The 20675-nt window shown below is 49.0% G+C and overlaps 1 protein-coding gene across 1 annotated transcript; it reads right to left on the reverse strand.

The window, feature by feature from the left end:
• Nucleotides 1-15247: 15247 nt before the first annotated feature.
• On the reverse strand, nucleotides 15248-20590 carry FGF19 (fibroblast growth factor 19). The gene is made up of 3 exons (XM_081239613.1): nucleotides 20163-20590; nucleotides 19648-19751; nucleotides 15248-16809 (listed from the first exon to the last, which is right to left on the reverse strand). Exons 1-3 carry the CDS (start codon nucleotides 20401-20403, stop codon nucleotides 16495-16497), a joined length of 660 nt encoding a protein of 219 aa, XP_081095739.1. The 5' UTR covers nucleotides 20404-20590; the 3' UTR covers nucleotides 15248-16494.
• Between the last annotated feature and the right edge of the window lie 85 nt (nucleotides 20591-20675).

Genomic DNA, 20675 nt, shown 5'->3' on the forward strand with positions numbered 1-20675 from the left:
TATATTTTGTGAAGATGAAATGAAATAGACTTTGTATTATTGTCCTTTAAATGTCTTTTCATTTTTAGCTTTTTTTTTTTCTTTTTTTCGTAAGCAAATGAAATCACAAGACATTTGGGATGTAGGAAAAGGAGCAAAACAAGAAAGCAAACAAATCCACTCTCCCACCACTCTGGCCACCGATTCATTTTTGCTAATTTTGTTACATTTTTCCCTTTGAATTTCCACACAAAAATAATCTTCATGTATATACAACTTTATATCTTTCCCATACGCACTTCACACCGTATTACAAACATGTCCCAAGTAAGGGAACTGTTCTCTTATTATGACATACATAAAATACATGTCCTGACCATAAACCTTATCAGCTGAAAGAAAATAAAACAAGCTATATATTTTGGCATAAGGAAACAGATATGTGATGAGAAAAAAAAAAAGAGAGACCAATCACAAGATAAAATTCGTGGGTATAAAGATTTGTACAGAAGACCACGAATCAACCTCAAGCTTTTTAAAAAAGTGTGCAAAGCTTTGAAAGATTATATGCGTTAAAAATATCAACATTATTCATTTCACTCTATTAGTCTGAAAATTAAAGATTTAGAGGGTTCCCTGGCTGTGTTCCTAAATATTGTTTTGAACACAGATTGTCTTAACATTGAAGGGTAAGAGTTTGATTACATTATCTTGGATTTTTAATATTGTATTCAGAAATTGCTTCCTTTTGCAATAAGGGCCAGACTTTAAAACTAGGGCCTTGAAGGTAGAAAAAGGCAAAGTTTTAAAGTTCAAATATAATTTATTTCAAAAGCCTTAAGTAAGTTTCAAATTTGGTACCCATGTTAGCAACTGAACCCATAAAAAGTAGGCAGGGGACTTCCTGGTGGCACAGTTGTTAAGAATCCGCCTGCCAATGCAGGGGACACGGGTTCAATCCCTGGTCCAGGAAGATCCCACATGCCGTGGAGCAACTAAGCCCGTGCGCCACAACTACTGAGCCTGCGTGCCACAACTACTGAAGTGCACGCACCCAGAGCCCGTGCTCTGCAGCAAGAGAAGCCACTGGAATGAGAAGCCTGTGCACCACAATGAAGACCCAACACAGCCAAAAATAAATAATAATAAATAAATTTTAAAATATATATATCAACTAAACATTTTTTTAAGTAGGCAGGAAAAATCTGAATTAATCTCTCTCCTTGTTATGTTAGTTTTCGAGAAAACGTTGTGATATTTCCTTGTGGTTATCTTAGGAACTGAAATTTCTCCACCTAATTGAATAGAATAAGAAATGATTTGTATGGGTACAATGAAAACTATCTAAACAGGTTTTCAAAGGTATAGAGCTTTCTAAGCTTCAATTTTTAGTTCCCTCTGAAAGCTGCCTTGATTGCACTTATTCTAGTGGTTTCAAAACACTAATATTAAATATTTCGGGCCTCCCTGGTGGCGCAGTGGTTGAGAGTCCGCCTGCCGATGCAGGGGATACGGGTTCGTGCCCCGGTCTGGGAGGATCCCATATGCCGCGGAGCGGCTGGGCCCGTGAGCCATGGCCGCTGGGCCTGCGCATCCGGAGCCTGTGCTCCGCAACGGGAGAGGCCACAAGAGTGAGAGGCCCGCATACCGCAAAAAGAAAAAAAATAAATAATAAATAAATAAATAAATAAATAAATAAATAAATATTTAATTTATAACAAAAGATATAAAGGAGATGGTATAACCAACTCCCAGGGATCTACCATATTAACAAATAAAACACACTTTTAAAAATAGAAATGTTTTGGGCTTCCCTGGTGGCGCAGTGGTTAAGAATCCACCTGCCAATGCAGGGGACACGGGTTCTAGCCCTGGTTTTGGAAGATGCCGCGGAGCAACTAAGCCCGTGTGCCACAACTACTGAGCCTGAGCTCTAGAGCCTGCGAACCACAACTACTGAGCCCGCGCACCACAACTACTGAAGCCTGGGTGCCTAGAGCCCGTGCTCTGCAACAAGAGAAGCCATCTCAATGAGAAGCCCGCGCACCACAACGAAGAGTAGCCCCTGCTCGCTGCAACTAGAGAAAACCCACGCACAGCAATGAAGACCCATCACAGCCAAAAATAAATAAATGAATTTATATTAAAAAACTATGCTTGCAGGTTTTTTCTTCAACCAACATAGGAGCAAATGACACATTTTGTTTTTAACTTGCTTTTTTTGTCCTAATAAAATGGATGTGTTTCCAGGTTAACTACTGTACAGCTATAGATCAATTTTTGTTTGGTTAGTTTTGGAGGCTGCCTAGTATTTCACGTGAATATAAAATTTAAAAAAAATCAATTCCAATAAGTCAGCACTTTCTAATAAGCTTTGATGAAATTTGTTTTTCATTTTAGTTATATCCACCTGGTTCTCTCTCTTTTTTAAAAATATTTATTTATTTACTTATTTTTGGCTGTGCTGGGTCTTCATTGCTGTGAGAGGGCTTTCTCTAGTTGCGGCGAGCAGGGCCCACTCTTCATCGCGGTGCGCGGGCCTCTCACTATCGCGGCCTCTCTTGTTGCGGAGCACAGGCTCTAGAGCGCAGGCTCAGTAGTTGTGGCACAAGGGCCCAGCTGCTCCGCCGCATGTGGGATCTTCCCAGACCAGGGCTCGAACCCGCGTCCCCTGCACTGGGAGGCGGATTCTCAACCACTGTGCCACCAGGGAAGCCCCAGCCGGTTCTCTTTGAACTTGAACCAGAATATGCAAACATTTCTATTTTAAAAAATATTTTATTGAAGTATAGTTGATTTACAATATTGTGCTAATTTCTTCTGTACAGCAAAGTGACTCAGTTATACATATATATTTTTTTCATATTCTTTTCCATTAAAAACATTTCTATTTTTTTAATTTATTTATTTATTTATTTATTTATTTATTTTTGGCTGTGTTGGGTCCAAATTAACACAATATTGTAAATCAACTATACTTCAATAAAATAGAAACGTTTGCATATTCTTGTTCAAGTTCAAAGAGAACCAGGTGGATATAACTAAAATGAAAAACAAACTTCATCAAAGCTTATTGGAAAGTGCTGACTTATTGGAATTGATTTTTTTTTAATTTTATATTCACATGAAATACTAGGCAGCCTCCAAACAAAAATTGATCTATAGCTGTACAGTGGTTAACCTGGAAACACATCCATTTTATTAGGACAAAAAAAGCAAGTTAAGAACAAAATGTGTCGTTTGCTCCTATGTTGGTGGAAGAAGAAACCTGCAAGCATAGTTTTTTAATATAAATTTATTTATTTTTGGCTGTGATGGGTCTTCGTTGCCGTGTGCGGGTTTTCTCTAGTTGTGGCGAGCGGGGGCTACTCTTCGTTGCGGTGCGCGGGTGGCGCAAGGGCTTAGTTGCTCTGCGGCATGTGGGATCTTCCGGGACCAGGGCTCAAACCCGTGTCCCCTGCATTGGCAGGCAGATTCTTAACCACTGCGCCACCAGGGAAGTGTCCTGCAAGCATCTTGACTGGTTTTATTATATGCTTAAAAATAATCTGCAGGAAGGACTTCCCTGGTGGTCCAGTGGTTAGGACTCTGTGCTTCCACTGCAGGGGGCACAGGTTCGATCCCTGATCGGAGAACTAAGATCCTGCATGCCTCGTGGGGCCAAAAATAAGTAAAGAAAATAAAGTAAGAACTACTTTAAAAAATAATAATAATCTGCAGGAACAGGGTCCCTTTCCTAGTGTAGGTTAACTCTATCCAAGTCCTAGAGTTACAGAGCCCCTCTCTTGGGGATAGGATTGATGAGATTATAAGTAATCTTTATTTTCTCCTTTATATATTTTTATGAGGTTTTTTTTTTATCACAAAGTAATATCACTTTTCATAATCAGAGGGAAAAAAGGATTTCAGTTTCTTAAAAGGAAGTCATTAAATGACAACTCACTTCCAGGAAGCAAACCTCCTTCTTGTTCTCTATTCATCATACATAAGTGAAAACACAGTTGGAAAAAGAGGAGTGCTTCAGGCTTTCGTCCAAGTTTGACCCCCTGGGGCAGGGGGCAGAGAATCCAAGGGTCGAGTCCCTTGCAGCCTTTCTGTTGGATTCTCTTCTGCTCCTTCCCTGCAGGAGGCGCTCTGGAGCCTGCCTTCAAGGGTCATTTTCCACCTGCCTCCCCAGGAACCTTCAGCAGCCACAAAGCAGAAGACCTGGGGTAGGGGTGGGGGCCTGAGCTGTGACCAGTGACCATGAGCAGGGGTCCTCTGAACACCCACCTGCTACAGAAGGGCCCTGGCCAAAAGGGGTGAGCCTCTGCCCCGCCACCCCCAAGGCAGCAGGGACCCCTGGGTGGCTGAACGGCGTAGGCCGATGCTGTGCAGGACAAGCTCTGAGATGCAGACCATACTGTGTGACCCCAGCCCCGCAGCTCCTAATCACCCATCTTTCTGGCTCGGCTCTGGGATCCACAGGGACAGAGCCATCGCTTCCCAATGGAGGAAGGAGAAACGGTGGTGGCCGCTACTTCCTTTCTTGAAAGGAGGGTCCTCCAAGCAGGCAGGGCCAGACTCCCTGCCTCCTTAAACCCCGGGCCAGTCTCAGGGGAGTCACATGCTGATAGAGAAGCAGAGAGATTTGGGGAAAGTAGCACAAAGATGTGGCAACAAGCCCTCCGGGGTGGGGGGGGCGTGGAAGTCTAAGAGGAGACTTACTTTCCACTCTTAACCCTTGTGTTAGTCAGGCTGGGCTAGGCTGGGTTGCTCAAACAAAGAAACCCTGCCGTTGCTGTGACTTAACCTGGGAAGGGTTATTTCCCACTTACGCAGACTCCAGTATGGGCCAGGCAGCGGTTTCTCCAAAACTGTGATTTTCAAAGTAAATGAAGTTTGAAAAGACAATATGAACGTTTAGGTGTTAGCAGATACCAAAGCTGCAGAGCTTACTTTGCACAGGGTCTAGCACAGAGTAGATGCCCAACAGATGGCTGTTGAATAAATAAGTGAGGGGATGCGGGAGGCTGAGAGGTAACCCCCCCAGCTTTGGCGGGAGGAGGGGCCAGAGGCCACCATGGCTATGTTTGTCCATGGCTTGCAGGGTCATCCCGAAAGAGGTACAGGGTTTTCTTTATCAGAGCTCAAAGATCTTTTACCAGGATGGGAGCCAGCCCTTCCGAGCTATACTACACCTGTGGTCGAGGAAGTTGAGCCCCAGACCAAGCCATGACCGGTCCAGGCCTGGCATGGTCTTCCAGAGAGGGAGGGGTCCTGTCGAGGCCACGTGATGGGCAAAGGCACAAGCCAGCTCTGCTCCGTCCCTTAGCATAGGGGGCGTGTAAGACTTATGACCCCCCCTCATTTGTAGAGACATGGATGGATCTAGAGATTGTCATACAGCGTGAAGTCAGAAAGAGAAAAACAAATATCGTATATTAATGCATATATGTGGAACCTAGAAAAATGGTACAGATGAACCGGTTTGCAGGGCAGAAATAGAGACACAGATGTAGAGAACAAAGGTATGGACACCAAGGGGGGAAGGGGGGGGTGAATTGGGAGATTGGGATTGACATATATACACTAATATGTATGAAATAGATAACTAATAAGAACCTGCTGTATAAAAAATAAATAAAGTTCAAAAAAAAAAAAAAGAAAAAGACACATGACCCCCCTGTGGAGGCTCTCAAAGGTCTCCACAGGGCTGACACCCCTTCCTTTCTTCAAAGGGGCCTCAGCTCTGAGCCTCCAGTGTTTGCCTCCAAAGGCTGTGGTCCCCCCTGGCCGGGGACCCCTCTCTGGACTTTTCCTCAATTGCGCCAGCAGCCCTTCCCCCTCCACGCACCGCCCCCCCCATTCCTCCCCAGCTGGAGGGCGGCATCCGGAAGAACCCCAGTCAGGCCCAGAGTGCAGTCTTGGGCAACAAAGGGTGGGCAGTCCCCTCAACAGCCTTCCCTTCCCTCCTTTGCTTGGTGGCTGGTTCTGGTCCAGGAAACCAGCTTTTACGGCATCTGAAATGCGGTCTCACCCACTGGGCATTAGTGGAATTCCCCTGGCCATGCCTCAGTTTGCCCATCTGTAAAATGGGAAGAATACTGATACCCACCTCGCAGGGTTGATAAGAAGATGAGTATCTGGCACGCGGGCAATAGAATAAATTCATAAATATTATAAATATAATACATTTAAAATGTCGGGCTGCAGAAGGGATGGAGCCTTCCTGTCCTTTCGCACTCTCCCCGGGTCCACGATCCGAGGTTCTCCCGCCTCCCACGGGGGTTGTCTGCGAAAGAGGGTGGGTGGGCGGCGGCTGATCAACCAACCACAGGATGAGTCAGAGGATGGGGCGCACGGGAGCCCCGAACACGCTCCTCCGGGTCTCGAGCCCGCGCGGGGCAATTCGCACACTCGCCACCGGGGGGCGCCATTGCGCTTCGGATCGGCTCCCGCCCCACTCGGGCCGCCGCCGCCCCGCAGCTCAGGCACCCCCTCCTCTCTGCCCTCCTACGAGTTCTGGAACATTCTTCTCCGGAGTTTACATTTCCCCAGCCGGGACACCATAACGACGATAAGGACCCACTGTTTGTCAGAGCCTCTTCGCAGGTCATCACTGTCATTCTTTTTTTTTTTTTTTTTTGCGGTACGCGGGCCTCTCACTGTTGTGGCCTCTCCCATTGCGGAGCACAGGCTCCGGACGTGCAGGCTCGGCGGCCATGGCTCACGGGCCCAGCCGCTCCACAGCATGTGGGATCTTCCCGGACCGGGGCACGAACCCGTGTCCCTTGCATTGGCAGGCGGACTCTCAACCACTGCGCCACCAGGGAAGCCCATCATTGTCATTCTTAAAAGCAGCCTTGGAGATGGACTTTATCAGCATAACTCACAGAGGCTCTGGAAGGGTACGCGGCTTCTAAGAGGCAAATGTCACAGCCCGTTCCCTGGGCAGACACCTCTGTTACAACCCGACTCAGCCCCTGCCTACCCATCCCCCACCAGGGACTGATCAGGGGGCCTTGGTCCACCGCCCCTGTCGGCTCGGAGCCCTCAGATCACATATGGGAGAAAATGTGGGCCAAGTGACAGGTTACCCAGTTCTGATGGGAGAAGCGAGGTTACGGAGCCCCGCCTTCCAGGTCCCCCAGGGGTGCACTCATGTCCTGGAGCTTTCCCCCTCCAGGCGGCTTGAGTCTGGGCCCAGCTACCCGCCAAGGTCTCAGACTCCTCATGGGGGCTGGTGTTGGGGTCCAGGCTTCAGCATCAGTCACTCCACCTGGGGCCCAGGGGCTGTGGGCAGAACAGCTGACAAAGAGGTGACCCCCGCCAGCCCTCGTGTATGGGGAAGCCCAGGCTGGTTGGTGTCTGCCCCGCTGTGGGCGTGACACCGTCACCACCCGTTCTCAGTCTCCCCTAAAGTAAATTGAGGTCGGAGGTGCTGATGAGTCTGAGTCTGTGCCCAAGTGTGTGTTAAAATTGCCCCTGGGTAGATACATTGAGGATGCAGTCTGGCAGCCTCTGGAAGTGTTTGTAATGTGCATGCCCTTTCATGCAATTCCACGTGTGTCTGTCCATCTGTCGTGGGTTGAGTGATGGCCCCAAGAAGACATGTTTAAGTGCTAATCCCAGAACTTGTGAATGTGACCTTAGTTGGAAAAAGTGTCTTTGCAGGTATAAGAATCTTGAGGTGAGAACACCCTCGATTACCCACATGGCCCTAAATCCAATGACAAGTGTTATATTGTGACACAGAAGTGGAGACACAGAGGAGAAGATGAGGCAGAGGCTGGAGGGATGCGACCACAAGCCCAGGGACACCTGAAGCCCCCAGAAGCTGGAAGAGGCAAGAAGGATCCTCCCCCAGAGCTCAGGAGGAAGGGGGGCCCTGCCGGCGGCACCTTGATCTCAGGCCTCTGGCCTCCAGAACTGGGAGAGGACAAATCTGTATTGTTTTAATCTCCCGGCTTGTGGTCATTTGTTATGGCAGCTCTAGGTAATGAACACAGCACCCTGGAAAATGCTTGCTGATGAGCACGGAGAGACATGTTCAAGGATGTTTCTAGAGTACTGCTGATAAGAGGAAAGTATCTCAGCATCCGTGTGCCTCCACAGTCCATGGTGCTGAGAGCGGTCCACGCGTAGGACAGAATCCTGTGTAGGACGAAGCAGGCTAGTTTAGTTGTCATGCTCAGGAAGGTCTGCAATAAAGTGAGAGGGCGCAATCAATCCAGGCAGAGCCTAAGGGTGAGTGGTCAGCTTGGAGGAGCCATCAGGAGGCCAGAGAGGCTGGTAGAGGGATGGAGTGGGATGGAGAGAGCGGGGAGGTGAGGGCAGGGAGAGGAGAGTAGTGCGGCAGGGGATTACAGGGCTTGGGACCATGGTGGTACCAACAACGGATATAGCAATGCACACAGCCTGGGACGGGTGGGAGAGTGAGCTGGGGGATTGGGGAGGAAGATAGACTTCTTCTTTGCCCATAGAATTTGCTTTTTCACAAGAATAATTCATGCACCTTTATTAGTGTAATTAAATACACACCTTTTTAAAAGGAATCTCATGTGGAATCCAGGGACCCAAGTCTGATCCCCCATTTTACAGGTGGGAAGGTGGAGGCCCAGAAAGGACCAAGCTCTGCTGCTGGTGTCATAGCTGCGTCCAGTGAGGACTCCTCACCAGGCTCCCCACTCCCCCAGTTGTCCATCAGCCCCCCACCCACCTGGCCTGGAGGGGGTGCATGTTTGGTGGACAGCACTCTTGCAATGTTTTCCCCCGCATTCTCTTCTGCACCCCAAGGCAGATGGAGCTTCCCAGGGACCTGCAGGACCCCAGGGCTCTGAATCCCCCCCCCCATGGCTCACCCTCCAAGTTATACTTCTTCCTTTGGCCAAAAGGACCCCTCCTCACCTAGGTTTTCCCTCCATCACCCACAAGCAAGTGCCTCCAGGACGCAAGATGCTGGGTGAGACCTGGATCCTGCCTCCCCAGGAGCTCCTGGTCCATAGCCTGTGGTTCTGTGAGTGATACAGGCTGACATCATATCAGTGTCTGTGGGTGTCCTGGGGCTGTGGGTACAGCGGGAAATGAACATTAAAACCTGCCTGATGGGGCTTAGGTGCTAAGAAAATGGGCTAAGTCCAGGTTAAATTCTCTCATCTGGACTTCATTCTCAGCAACATATGTGGAGATAGTTATTAGTTTGCTAAGTGTGCCATAATAAAATGATCCAGCAATCCCACTCCTGGGCATATATCTGGAGAAAACTCTAATTTGAAAAGATACATGCACCCCAATGTTCACAGCAGCATTATTCCCAATAGCCAAGACATGGAAGCAACCTAAGTGTCCATCAACAGACGAATGGATAAGGAAGATGTGAGATAGATATATATATATATAGATAGATATATAGATATATATATGGAATATTCGGCCATACAAAGTGAAATCATGCCATTTGCAGCAACATGGGTGGACCTAGAGATTTCATACTAAGCAAAGTAAGTCAGAAAGAAAAAGCCAAATACCATATGATATCACTTATATCTGGAATCTAAAATATGATACAAATGAACTTTACAAACCAGAAATAGTCTCACAGACATAGAAAACAAACTTACGATTACCGAAGGGGAAAAGGGGGATTAATTAGGAGTTCGGGATTAACATACACACACTATTATATATAAAACAGGTAAACAACAAGGACCTACTGTATAGCACAGGGAACTATACTCAACATCTTGTAATAACCTATAACGGAAAAGAATCTAAAAATGAATAGATAGCTATATATGTATGTATAACTGAATCACTTTGCTGTACACATGAAACTAGCACAACATTGTAAATCAACTATATTTCAATAAACATTTTAAAAACCACAGATGGGAGGCTTAAACAACAGAAACCAATTGTCTCTGTTCTGGAGGCTGCAGGTTCAAGGTTTGGTTCCTCCTGAGGCCTCTCTCGGTGGCTGGCAGCCGGCCTCTCCCATTTCCTCGTGTGGCATTTTCTCTGTGCACAAACATCCTTGGTGTCTCTTCCTCTTCTTTTAAGGACGCCAGTCATGTTGGATGAAGGACCCACCCTAATGACCTCATTTGAACTGGATTAACCTCTTTAAAGACCCTATGTCCAAATACAGTCACATTCTGAGATATACTGGGGGTTAGGGTGTCAACATCTGATTTGGGGGCATGCAATTCAGTCTATAACACACACAGGTATATGTACAGGATATATATATCCTACAGTTACGTGCTCCCTGCACTTCCTTCCAGAGATGTCCCCTGCACACATAAGCCTCTGGGAAGGATGGCAGTTGGTGACATTTGCCTTAAACTCTAGGTGGGAGGAAGAGAAAGCAAGCAGGAAACTTAAAGTTATTAAGGAAGTTAAGAGGGGGAATGGAAGGAAGGAGGGGAGGAAGTTTGTATGGATGGATGGATGGACGGACAGATGGAAGGAAGGAAGAGGAAAGATTGAGTTCTGTCTGAGCCCAGCAGGGCTGCCATATAACAGAATTTCACAGACCAGGTGGCTCCAGAATGAAGGAGACATAGACATTCTCAGAGGAAGGAAAACTAAGAGAATTTGTTGACAGCAGCCCTACCAATGAAGAATGGCTAAAGGAAGTTCTCTGAAGAGAAAGAAATTAGAAGAAGGCTTGGAACTTCAGAAAGGAAAGCGCATCGGACTGGTCACACCAGGGCTAAATACACGAGACTAGCTTTATCATGCGTTTTTTAAGATCCTATTTGGGGAATCAAAAACAGTAACATCTGACGTGAGTCTCAACGTTTGCAGAGGAAAGATTAAGACGATTTTACTTGGAAGGTGGGCGGGGGAGCAAAAGATGGAAGTAAAAGGAAGGTTGCTCCCCGCCGCTCAGTGTTAAGGGTCTGGTATCAGTAGGCAGTGAGGACTTGTGTGTGTGTGCTGGGACACCCAGAGCACAGCCGCTAAGAAAACTCTCTGTCCCCCGGTCCCCCTCCCTCCCCTCTCTCTCTCCCCTCCCCCATCTCTCCCTCCCCTTCTCAGTCTCTCTCCACCTTTCTCTGTCTTTGTCTCTCCCCCCAGGTGCAAAAGATACACCTCTCCTCCCCATTCCCGGAGTTGAGCCTCCTTTCTGGTGCCTTGATAGTGGGGGAGGGCAGTCTGATAGTGCAGGTAGGTTGTCCTGTCCTCTGTAACTAACTGGGTGAGCAGTTTCTGCATCTTGGGTGGCCCTATACTCACCCACCCCTTAGACCTCCCAGTCCTTTGGATCCTTTCTAGGTGGCATGTCCTGATCCAGAAGAGGGAAGCTCACCCAATCTAGCCCTAAATGGTGAATGTAGGCATTTAGAGGGAATGCTTCTCCCCCTGGGTTTTCCTCTAGGGAACCAACCCTCCTCCATCCCAGAGCTTTGCGGGGCTGACTCTTCCAGGTGCTGGAGGAAGTGACATGGAGCTGACCAGTCAGAGCATCCTGGCCCCGGCTGTGGAGACCTGGTGCATAATGAAGTTGGGACATGATAAGGGTCCACCAGACCTGATTCTGGGACTCCTGCTGGAGCTGCTGGTAGGAGAGAACTGTGTGTCACCCCTACGGAGGCTGCAAGAGGACGGAAGAGAAGCCGAAGCTGCTGGGGACCGTCTTGTCATCACGAACAGGAAAGTGCCTGGAAACAGAGACAGAGACGCACAGAGATGTGCCTGGAAACAGAGACAGAGATGCACAGAGATGCTGACACCTGATGCTGTGTCTGGGCCCAGACCCATCGTGCCACAGGCCTTGAGGGGGTGTAAGGATTGTCACTTTACAGACAGGAACCAACCCAAAGAAAGAATGGGATTCTCCCAAGGCTTCCCTGCCCCTGGGGTCTTTCGAATTCTGCTTCTGGGCTCTGACCACTGGACAGGCTCGTCCAAATGAGCCATTTTCTGCCCCTGGTCCTACCTCCTTATTTGACCCCCGTTTCAATAGTGTGGAGCTAAAGCAAGGGCTGCCAGATAAAATACAGGACACCAGTCATATGTGAATTTCAGATGAACAATGAATAATTTTTTAGTATGTCTCAAATATTGCACAGAACATAATTATACTAAAAAACCAAAGCGTTGCTTATCTGAGATTCAAATTTAACTGGGCATGCTGAATTTTATTTGCTAAATTTGACAACACTATCTAAGGCAGGAAGGGAAAGACAGCAAGAGGGCAAGGCTACCTTCCTAGGAGGTAGGGCAGGTGGGTGGATGCTAAGAGACAGACTCAAAAAAATATTCTTCCCTATCTCCTGCCAGAGTGCCCACATCATCCATAGAGACAGTCATCATGACTCTTTGGCCACCAGGTCAAGTGAAAATGTGACCTGGAGAGAAAGCATATCAACCATCAACACTCTAGTGTGAATTAGTTTACAAGGTTGTGCATTTACTCATTGCCAGCTGTGCTGTAGGGAAGAGGTTCCAGGGAGGGAGGCTTTTCATTTTCCCTGTTTCCCTGTGGTCCTCAACCTGGGCTGCAGAGGAGAACCACAGGGGAGGTTTAAAAAATCCCTCTGTCCATGAGAACAGGCTGGTGGTTGCCAAGGGGGAGGGGCTTGGGGGAGGGGTGGGGTGGGAGTTTAGGGTTAGCAGATGTAAGCTATTATATACAGGATGGATAAACAACAAGGTCCTACTGTATAGCACAGGGAACTATGTTCAGTATCCTATGGTAAACCATAATGGAAAAGAATATTTAAAAAATTCCACTTTGCTGTACAACAGAAATTAACACAACATTGTAAATCAACTATACTTCAATTTAAAAAAAAATCCCTATGTCTAGGCCACACTCATTCCAATTAAACGAGGATCTCCAGGGCTGGGGTCTAGTTATACCCCAGGGGATTCCAATATGCATCCTGTCAACTGAAAAAATGCACTACCTTAAAGTTGAGAATTATGTTTTATTCCGTGGCCTTTCTGAGGACTTGAGCCTCAGAGATAGCTTTGAGGGACTGCTCCCAACACCCCCCCCCAAAAAAACCCCAAAAAAACAAAAACCAGGTAGTCACATCAAAGCCTTAGACATCAAAATATTACTGTTACTTAAAGAAAAACCAGACATCTCAAGTTAATGAATTTAGTGCAACATTTCTCGGTACAGTACAGGGAGATGGAAGAGTCTGGGCTGATTGAAATCATTCCTTTGATATGCACCTAAGCTATCTAGGGCCAGCATCCTGCTTTTCTCCATCCTGAATCCCCTTAGGGTGCACAGTCTGGGGGGGGAGGCAGCTGCAGTGTCTGAGGGCTTGATGGCCGCAACATCCTTTGTTTACTGATATGGCAGACGACATTTTTCATCCACAGCCAGATCTGAGAACCAGTGGAAATAATGGTTCAGGGTGGAGAGTTCTAGCCCTTGTGAGGGCTGATGTCGCTGGCAGCCCACCATGTAACGGGATCTTGCAGACAAAATTCTATTGGATTTCCCCAACAGTTCTGCAAGGCAGACATTGTTCATCTCACCATCCACACCAGGGTGCAGACTCAGAGAGGCTACAGGACTGACTAAAGGTCATGCAGCAGGTTAACAGCCTGAGGATTCCTTGCCGGGTTGGCCTGACCCCATAGCCCTTCCGCCAGGTGCCTCTGGGCTGTGCAACTTTGGATGAGTGCCTTGCCCTCTCTGGTCCTGCACTTCCTCATCTGTAAAACAGGGCTAGAGGATGCTGTGTCAGCAAGCATCATGCAGTTCTGCCTGCCCAGGATGGCTGGGGCATTAAACAATGAGGGGACCTCTTGATGTGCAAATGGCAGGGGTCAATTCTGAGCGCCTTGGGCATGTCATCTGTGTGAAAGGTGGTTTAGAGGGTGGGGCCCCCTTGCTGGTGGGGTGGGAGGTGCCCGGTGAAATGGTTTTCATAGACTTTAACAATGATCTCAATCATCGTAAGGGCCCCACCTAAGCACCCAGTAATCCCCTGCTGAGCGAGTGAAGAAGACACTTGCCCACTCCAGGCAGTGTGCTGCAGCTCCATTCTCATCCCACCCTCGGCCCATTTTACAGATGAGGAAATTGAGGCTCAGCTAAGAACAAACAGCCAGTGTCTGTACCCCAGCAGTCTGTTGCCCAGCCTTCAAACTTATCCACGCTGCATTTGTGACCTGGACAGCTTGAAGAGCAAACATTTGTGGTTTTTATGTTGACAGAGAACAGTTTGTTTTTGCTTGGCAGTTGGTGAGGGGGCTTTATTTTTTATTTTGAAATAATTATAGATTCACCGTAAGCTGCAAAGTCGGTACAAAGAGGTCCCGTGTCCCCATTGCCCAGCTTTCCCCAACGGCTGCATCTTAAGTAACCTTGGTGCTGCATCAAAAGCAGGGAATTGAGGTCAGTCAAAGGTGAGTGTAGTTCTGGCATTTTCTCATGCGTGTAGATTTGATGCCACACCATCAGGGAGATAGGGAGATACAAAGCTGTCCCAGCACCACCTTTACATTCACACCACCCCTAACCCCTGTCAGCCCGTCAATCTTGACTTTTAACGCACATTTCAGCAGCTGAATCCATGTATCTGTACTTGCATTTAGGAGGTAGGTCCTGAATTAGTCGCCCCATGGAGACTGTCGCCCACCCCCCTTCTTTCTTGCTAACAGACCCCCCCCACCCCGTTTGATCAGAATGGCAGTGTGCCCCACCTAACACCTGCTTTCCCAGCCTGCCCTGCAGCTGGGGGTGGCCCTGGCATGTAAGTGGAATCTGCTGGAAATTTCTAAGAAAGCTTTGGCTTTGCAGATGAGAGGCCAAGGCAGCAATGAGTCCTTGTCCCTGGCTGGAGAACAGACAAAAGTTTCAGCTGAAGGCACACAGCCATGCTGAGACCACAAAGCCACATGACAGAGACACCATGAGGGTCACAGAAAACAGCCTGGGTTATTGCTGGGCCGTGAATAGACATGACCACCTGCTTTGTTACTGGACAAAAGAAACCCTGTATGTGTAGGCCAGTGGTTCCCAATCAGGGGGTGATTTTGTCCCCCAAAGACACGCAGTAACTTTTGGACATTTCTGGTTGTCGCGATGTGGGGTAGGGGAGGTTACTTATGTGTTGTTGAGTAGAGGAGGGAGATGTTGCTCATCATCCTAGAACATTCAGGAACACGTGCCCCCAAATGTGAGTCCCAGACACAGCAAACACACGGCAAGTGCCTCCTCCCCTCCCCCGGCTTCCTCCCAAATGTTTCAGTTCCACAAATATTCCAAACAATTTTTGATACAAAGTCTGCTTTAATGTAGAAAAAGACCCTCGTGTACATACATAAATACCATTTGGGGGTATAAATAAAGTAAGAAAATAAAGAGATGTACATATCAAACACAATAAATTACTCATAAATATCACAGTGGAAACCAAGTGCTGGGGAAAGGACCTGATCTCCATGCGGCTTTTACAAGTTACTGGAGAGGAGAGATGGGGGGCTTTCAGAACTTCCTTTTTCTGGCTTTGAGATGAAATGTTTGGGTTTATCTAAGGCGGGAGGCTGCTGAGTCCCGATTCACAGAATGACCCCACACCAGGGGCCACGGGCTGGAAAAAGGGAAGCAGCTGCCGGAAGACAGCGTTTTGCCCTTCTCAGGCCAACATCCCAGCGCGTAAGGAGGGAGTCAGCCCCCAAAGTGAGGTGAGAGCGAGGATTGGGGGGGTGGGTCGGGCAGTGGGGTTCCATCTCTAAGGGACCTCAAGTGAAATCCACACGAGAGATCCCATTCCCTGGAAACCCCAGCGGCTGTGACAGGGACGGGCTGCTGGGACCGGCACTTTAGGCGGTAGGGAAAGGAGGTGGGTAGACTGCCTTATCTGCCCTGGGCAGGTTGCAAAGTGGTCCTGTGGAGATTACCCACCCCAGAACCAGCCATAGCAGGGAGTTCTCAAGATTTACCCCCAGGCTGGAGGGGGCCTCTGCGCTCTCCCTGCTCTTGAAGCGTGGTGGGCAGTGCCTGCACCCAGTTACTTCTCTGCCAGAGGGGCTTGGGGAGGGCCAGTGGGCCTCCTTGGAGTTGAGATCTGGAACAATATTCACATGCAGTCGAGTCCAATTTACCTGAGGTTTCACCAAGGTGATCACCTGTACATGAGTTAAAAAATGACTACTTTTCCTCTGGCTGCCCCTGCTAGAAAGGATGGGAGAGAACTGCAGAGAATGTCAGCTTGGCATAAGAACGTTGCCAAAGGTAATGAGCTCCCCACCAGTGGAGGTATTCAAGCAGAACCAGGGCAGCACAGCGACTTGTCCAGCAGGGTTGGGGGGCTGGGGTAGGTAGCAGCTGGACGGGTAGGATGGAAGGCTTACAATTTTATGATCATACAAGTCTATCCACTAGAAACTGGCACAGCCAATGTAAAACTTTGTCTATGTACAAGTTCTAAGTGTTTCTTCCTAAAGCTAAATAGAACCTGGACTCAGGATCATACTTGTAGAAAACCCAGTCCGCAAGCACCACAGGCCTGGGGTCCTGGTCTCCGGGGGCTTGGGGTGGGAGGACAGAGCCTCTAGTTACTTATAGAAGCTGGGACTCTTCACCACTCCCAGGTTGGTGGCGAGCCCAAACGGGTCCATGCTATCTGTTTTCAGGGGCAAAGCAAACAAATCGGGCTTCAAGTGGTCCTGGATTTCATCGGGCTCTGTTGGGATGGTGGACAGCATGGGAAGGAAGTGAGACAGCGGCAGAAAACCCCTGCTTTTGAACAGCTGCCTCTGCCTGGCGCTGCTCAGGGAGACCGGGAGGTGGTGTTTCTTGGACCAGTACACGTTGTAGCCGTCCGGACGGATTTCCTCCTCAAAAGCACAATCCTCAGCTGAGTACTGACTCTGCAGAGCAAAGAGGCAGCTTGTGAGCATCACTGGGTGCCCACCAGGGTGTGACACCGGCAGAAGTAGTAGAGAGACCAGAGCCAGGTGAGCATGCGTGCTACATACCGCCACTTGGGTCCACACCAATAGCCGTGTGTGTGTGTGTGTGTGTGTGTGTGTGTGTGTGTGTACACAGTTAAAGGTTATATAAAGGTTATAAACTATGAAGGTGTATAAAGCACATACTTATATATATATATGCTTATATGTATTTAGTATAATGTATATATACATACATAAAGTATATAGCATGTGTTATATTAATATACTCATTAACCATATTACTTTTATTAATATATAAATATGATTATATAATATTAAATGCGTGTTAAATATAACATTAAACATATATACTAAACATATACTTTATATATAAATATATAGGTACTTATATATATTTAGTATGTTATATACACATATACGAAGTAGGAACCTTTTTGTTATATTAATATACTCATTAAACATACATCACATTGTATTAATAGGTAAATATTTAATAAATTATATCATATTAAATACATGTTAAATATAACATTAAACCTATATACTAAACATATATTATACATATATATGTACCTTATGTACCTTTATACTTTGTAACCTTCAACTATACACACATACTTCATGTGTTTTATGTATATTCTCAATATCTATATATACCCTACATAGATCCCTTATCTTTTTCACTAAATCATGTCACTTTTTAAACTTAGTCTTGCTCTGAGCAATATCCATAAAATCACAGCCACGATAGGCACACATGTTTCCCTTCCCCTTACATTGACTATATAATTATTGCCATGAAAAAGTCCCTTGTATTCCACTGGCACATTGGGAGACATTGCTAAGCTAGGTTATCCTTTTTGGATCAGTCTTTTAATTAAGAATCAGGAGTAATCCAATCCGGGGCCCAGATGAAAGAACCTATTCCCCATTTAGGCCCAAATGACTGCGGTTCTGAGCCTTTTTGTCTGGTGCCCTGGTAAGAGAAACCTCAGCCCCTCTGGCTCCTTTATTCAGTAGCTGGGGCCCTCCAGGCAGCCTGCCAGGATCGGGGAGATAAAGGCAGCCCCCTCCCCCCAGGCCAGGAAGAAGCCGCCACCCCGTGGGTGGCCAGAAGGACCGGAAAGCAGTCTCTGGTTCCAGAACACAGAGAATGAGCAAGTCGTGTCCCAAACTGGAGAGGGTCATTACGTCTTGGGGACACAGAGGACAGCCCAAGGCGGGGAGCCAGGAGGGCTGGGCCATAAACTACGCTGGGAGGCACCCAGTCTCATTTCTGCCCAAGCCTACAAAGGTCACTGAACTGCAGGTGGGTGAGCACTGTGCTTAGATAAGGCCCTGATAAGGCCTGCATCTAATGAAGCAACCCGTACGGGGATAAGGCCACCAGACTGCCGGGGAAATGCAAATTGGTAAACAAGGGAATTAAAACCAAATGGAGCAGCTACTCCACTCTGCTGGTTCTTTGGGAGAAATTAGCATCTCATTTGCCATAGAGGAAATGAAATGATTTCGAGTTTCTAGAAGAATGTGGAATTTGTTTTTTAAAAAAAAATCCTCAAGTTTTGCTAAATCGTGACCACGGGATCTAGAGGCAGAACAGGAGTTTAGGTGAGGAGACCCTCACCCCCCAGTTTGGACTGGAATGGTGGGTTAGACCCATCCGCCCCTGCCGGCCCTCCCTCCACAGGCGCCCTAACCCCACCCCCATAAGTAAACGTCACAAAAGTGGTAACTGCGGGTTTGGAGTGGTTTTGGGTATCAGCTTTCTTTGCCTCCATTCTTGTCCTTTCACGCAGGACTGCCAATAAAGCCTGCAACAGGCAGGTTCATTTACCTATGGATAAACAATAAACGGGCACCAGAACCACAAAATTTGGGGACACAAAAAAGATTTGCGCTGCGGAAAGGCGGGCATCTGCATCCATCTTTTCTGGATGGTGGGGCATCCCTTGAGGAGCGGTCCCCTCCCTACCCCCTGGCCCCTGCCCCTCCATCCCAGCCCCCGGCCCAGCGGGGCTGCATTGAGGCCCCGCGCCAGGCCGGGACCTCACACAGCCTCCTCTGCGCGCCCGGGGGCGCGGGCTCCCTTTGAACTCTCCGCCTTTGTTCCGGCGACCAGAGACCCTGCATCTGCTCACTTCCTGCCCTGAGACCTCTATGGTTACCTGGGCCTTCCCAGCCTGTCCCCGCCACCCAAAAAAGCCTTTGCAATTCAGGTGAGCCCGACAGGAGGATGAGCACGGCCACTGCAATATTACCCTAAAGCGGCTGCAAAAATCTGTTTTTCTAGTGGATAAAAATTCAATGTAAAAAAACTCTTCAACCCCAAGTGCGGCTTTTCTTCTGACTTATTTGAAGGTTGACTTAAAAAAAAAAAAACCCAAGTTGTGGATATACCCTTCTTTCTTTCCTCCCCACCCCCTTCTTTTAAAATACCGCAGGGAGAGGGGGAGGGGGCCGAGTACCACACACGCACAGGGAGAAGAGGAAAAGGCCCGAGGGGGGGTTTCCCCGTTTAACGTCAAAGAGCCGAGAAATGGGTTTCCTTCGTCAGACTGGACCCGCTTTTGGTTCAAGTGGAAATGCAAAGGCGGGTCTCAAGCATTCTCCAGCCATAAACTTCCATATTAGAAAGTCGGACATTAGCTTAGTCCGGCCCTTGCAGCCTTCCCCTCCGAGCTCCATGGGGACCCCGGCGGAGAAAGCAAGAAAACCCTGTCTCTGATCCAGCGCGCCCCCCTCGCCCGCAGGCCCGCGCCCCAGCGCGTCCTGCCGGGTGGAGACACCTACCAGCCCTTGCATTTTGCCGTCGGCGCCCATGCAGAGGTACAGGACGCTGCGCTCGCCCTTGATGGCCACGGTACTCAGAGCGACTGCCCTGATCTCCATCAAACCTGGGCGGGAAGACAGCACAAAACTGCAGCCGGAGCCCGCGAGGCCCACAACACGTGGAAATGGTTGGTGGTTGCGCGGGCCCGTGCCCCCCCATCCCCCATTTCCTCTCGATGTCTGGGGGCCCGGGGAGGGAGTAGAATGCCGAGGTGCCAAGACCTGGGGTTCCCGGGAGTGGTGGTGGGGTCCGCAGGAGCCGAAGGGGGGAAGGGGAGGGTAACGCGTGGGTGCAGTAGGTCCTTGCACCCATTCCCCCTCCGCCAGCTCCTCCCGCTGTCGGGGGGTCCGGGGAGGGAGTGGAACGCCGAAGTGGCAAGACCTGGGGTTCCCGGGAGTGGGGAGCTCGCGGGAGCCCAAGGAGATAAAGGGAAGAAGGGGGGATGTGACGGGTGGGGGACCCGGCGGGCACTCACTGTGCGCGCTCTGAACCGGCGCGCAGTCCACGGCGCCGTCTGAGTGGATGCGCAGGAAGCAGCTGGAGAGGCCCTGGGGGCCCGCGGTATACAGGTGCCGCAGGCGGACGGACTCGCCCCAGCCGTAGTGCACGTGCGGCCCGGCATCCGAGAAGGCTAGGGGGCGCCCGGCTGCAGACAGCCATAGGCCGGCCAGGACCAGGGCGCGGACCACGGCGCACCGGCTCGGAGCGCTCCGCATGGCACCTCCCTCGGGCTCGGGGCTCTGGGCGCAGAGCGGGTGGTGAGGGTGTGGGAGGCTGGGCGGCAGCCGGGAGGGCCTGCGGAGCGGAGCGTGCGGAGGCGGGGTGGCCGCGGCCCTCGAGACAGGAGGCAGCCGTGTGCTCCGGTAACCTGGGCGTTCGGCTCTCCAGCTCCGACGGCGCGGCGGCTCGAGGCCGGCGACCTTATATAGCGCGTCTCACCCGCGACACCGAGCATTTCTTATCGGGATTGCATCAGCCCTCCGCCCCC

The sequence above is a fragment of the Mesoplodon bidens genome, assembly GCF_964165515.1.
Source record: "Mesoplodon bidens genome assembly, chromosome: 7".
Taxonomy (NCBI): Eukaryota; Metazoa; Chordata; class Mammalia; order Artiodactyla; family Ziphiidae; genus Mesoplodon; species Mesoplodon bidens.

What these genes read in the sequence shown, in the direction of transcription:
- FGF19 (XM_081239613.1), bottom strand. Translation starts at nt 20,403, where the DNA reads ATGCGGAGCGCTCCGAGCCGGTGCGCCGTGGTCCGCGCCCTGGTCCTG. An exon ending in GCCGGTTCAGAGCGCGCACA is followed by an intron (nt 19,752 to 20,162) that starts GTGAGTGCCCGC and finishes CTTCCCGCCCAG; the next exon opens with GTTTGATGGAGATCAGGGCA. An exon ending in ACGGCAAAATGCAAGGGCTG is followed by an intron (nt 16,810 to 19,647) that starts GTAGGTGTCTCC and finishes TTTGCTCTGCAG; the next exon opens with AGTCAGTACTCAGCTGAGGA.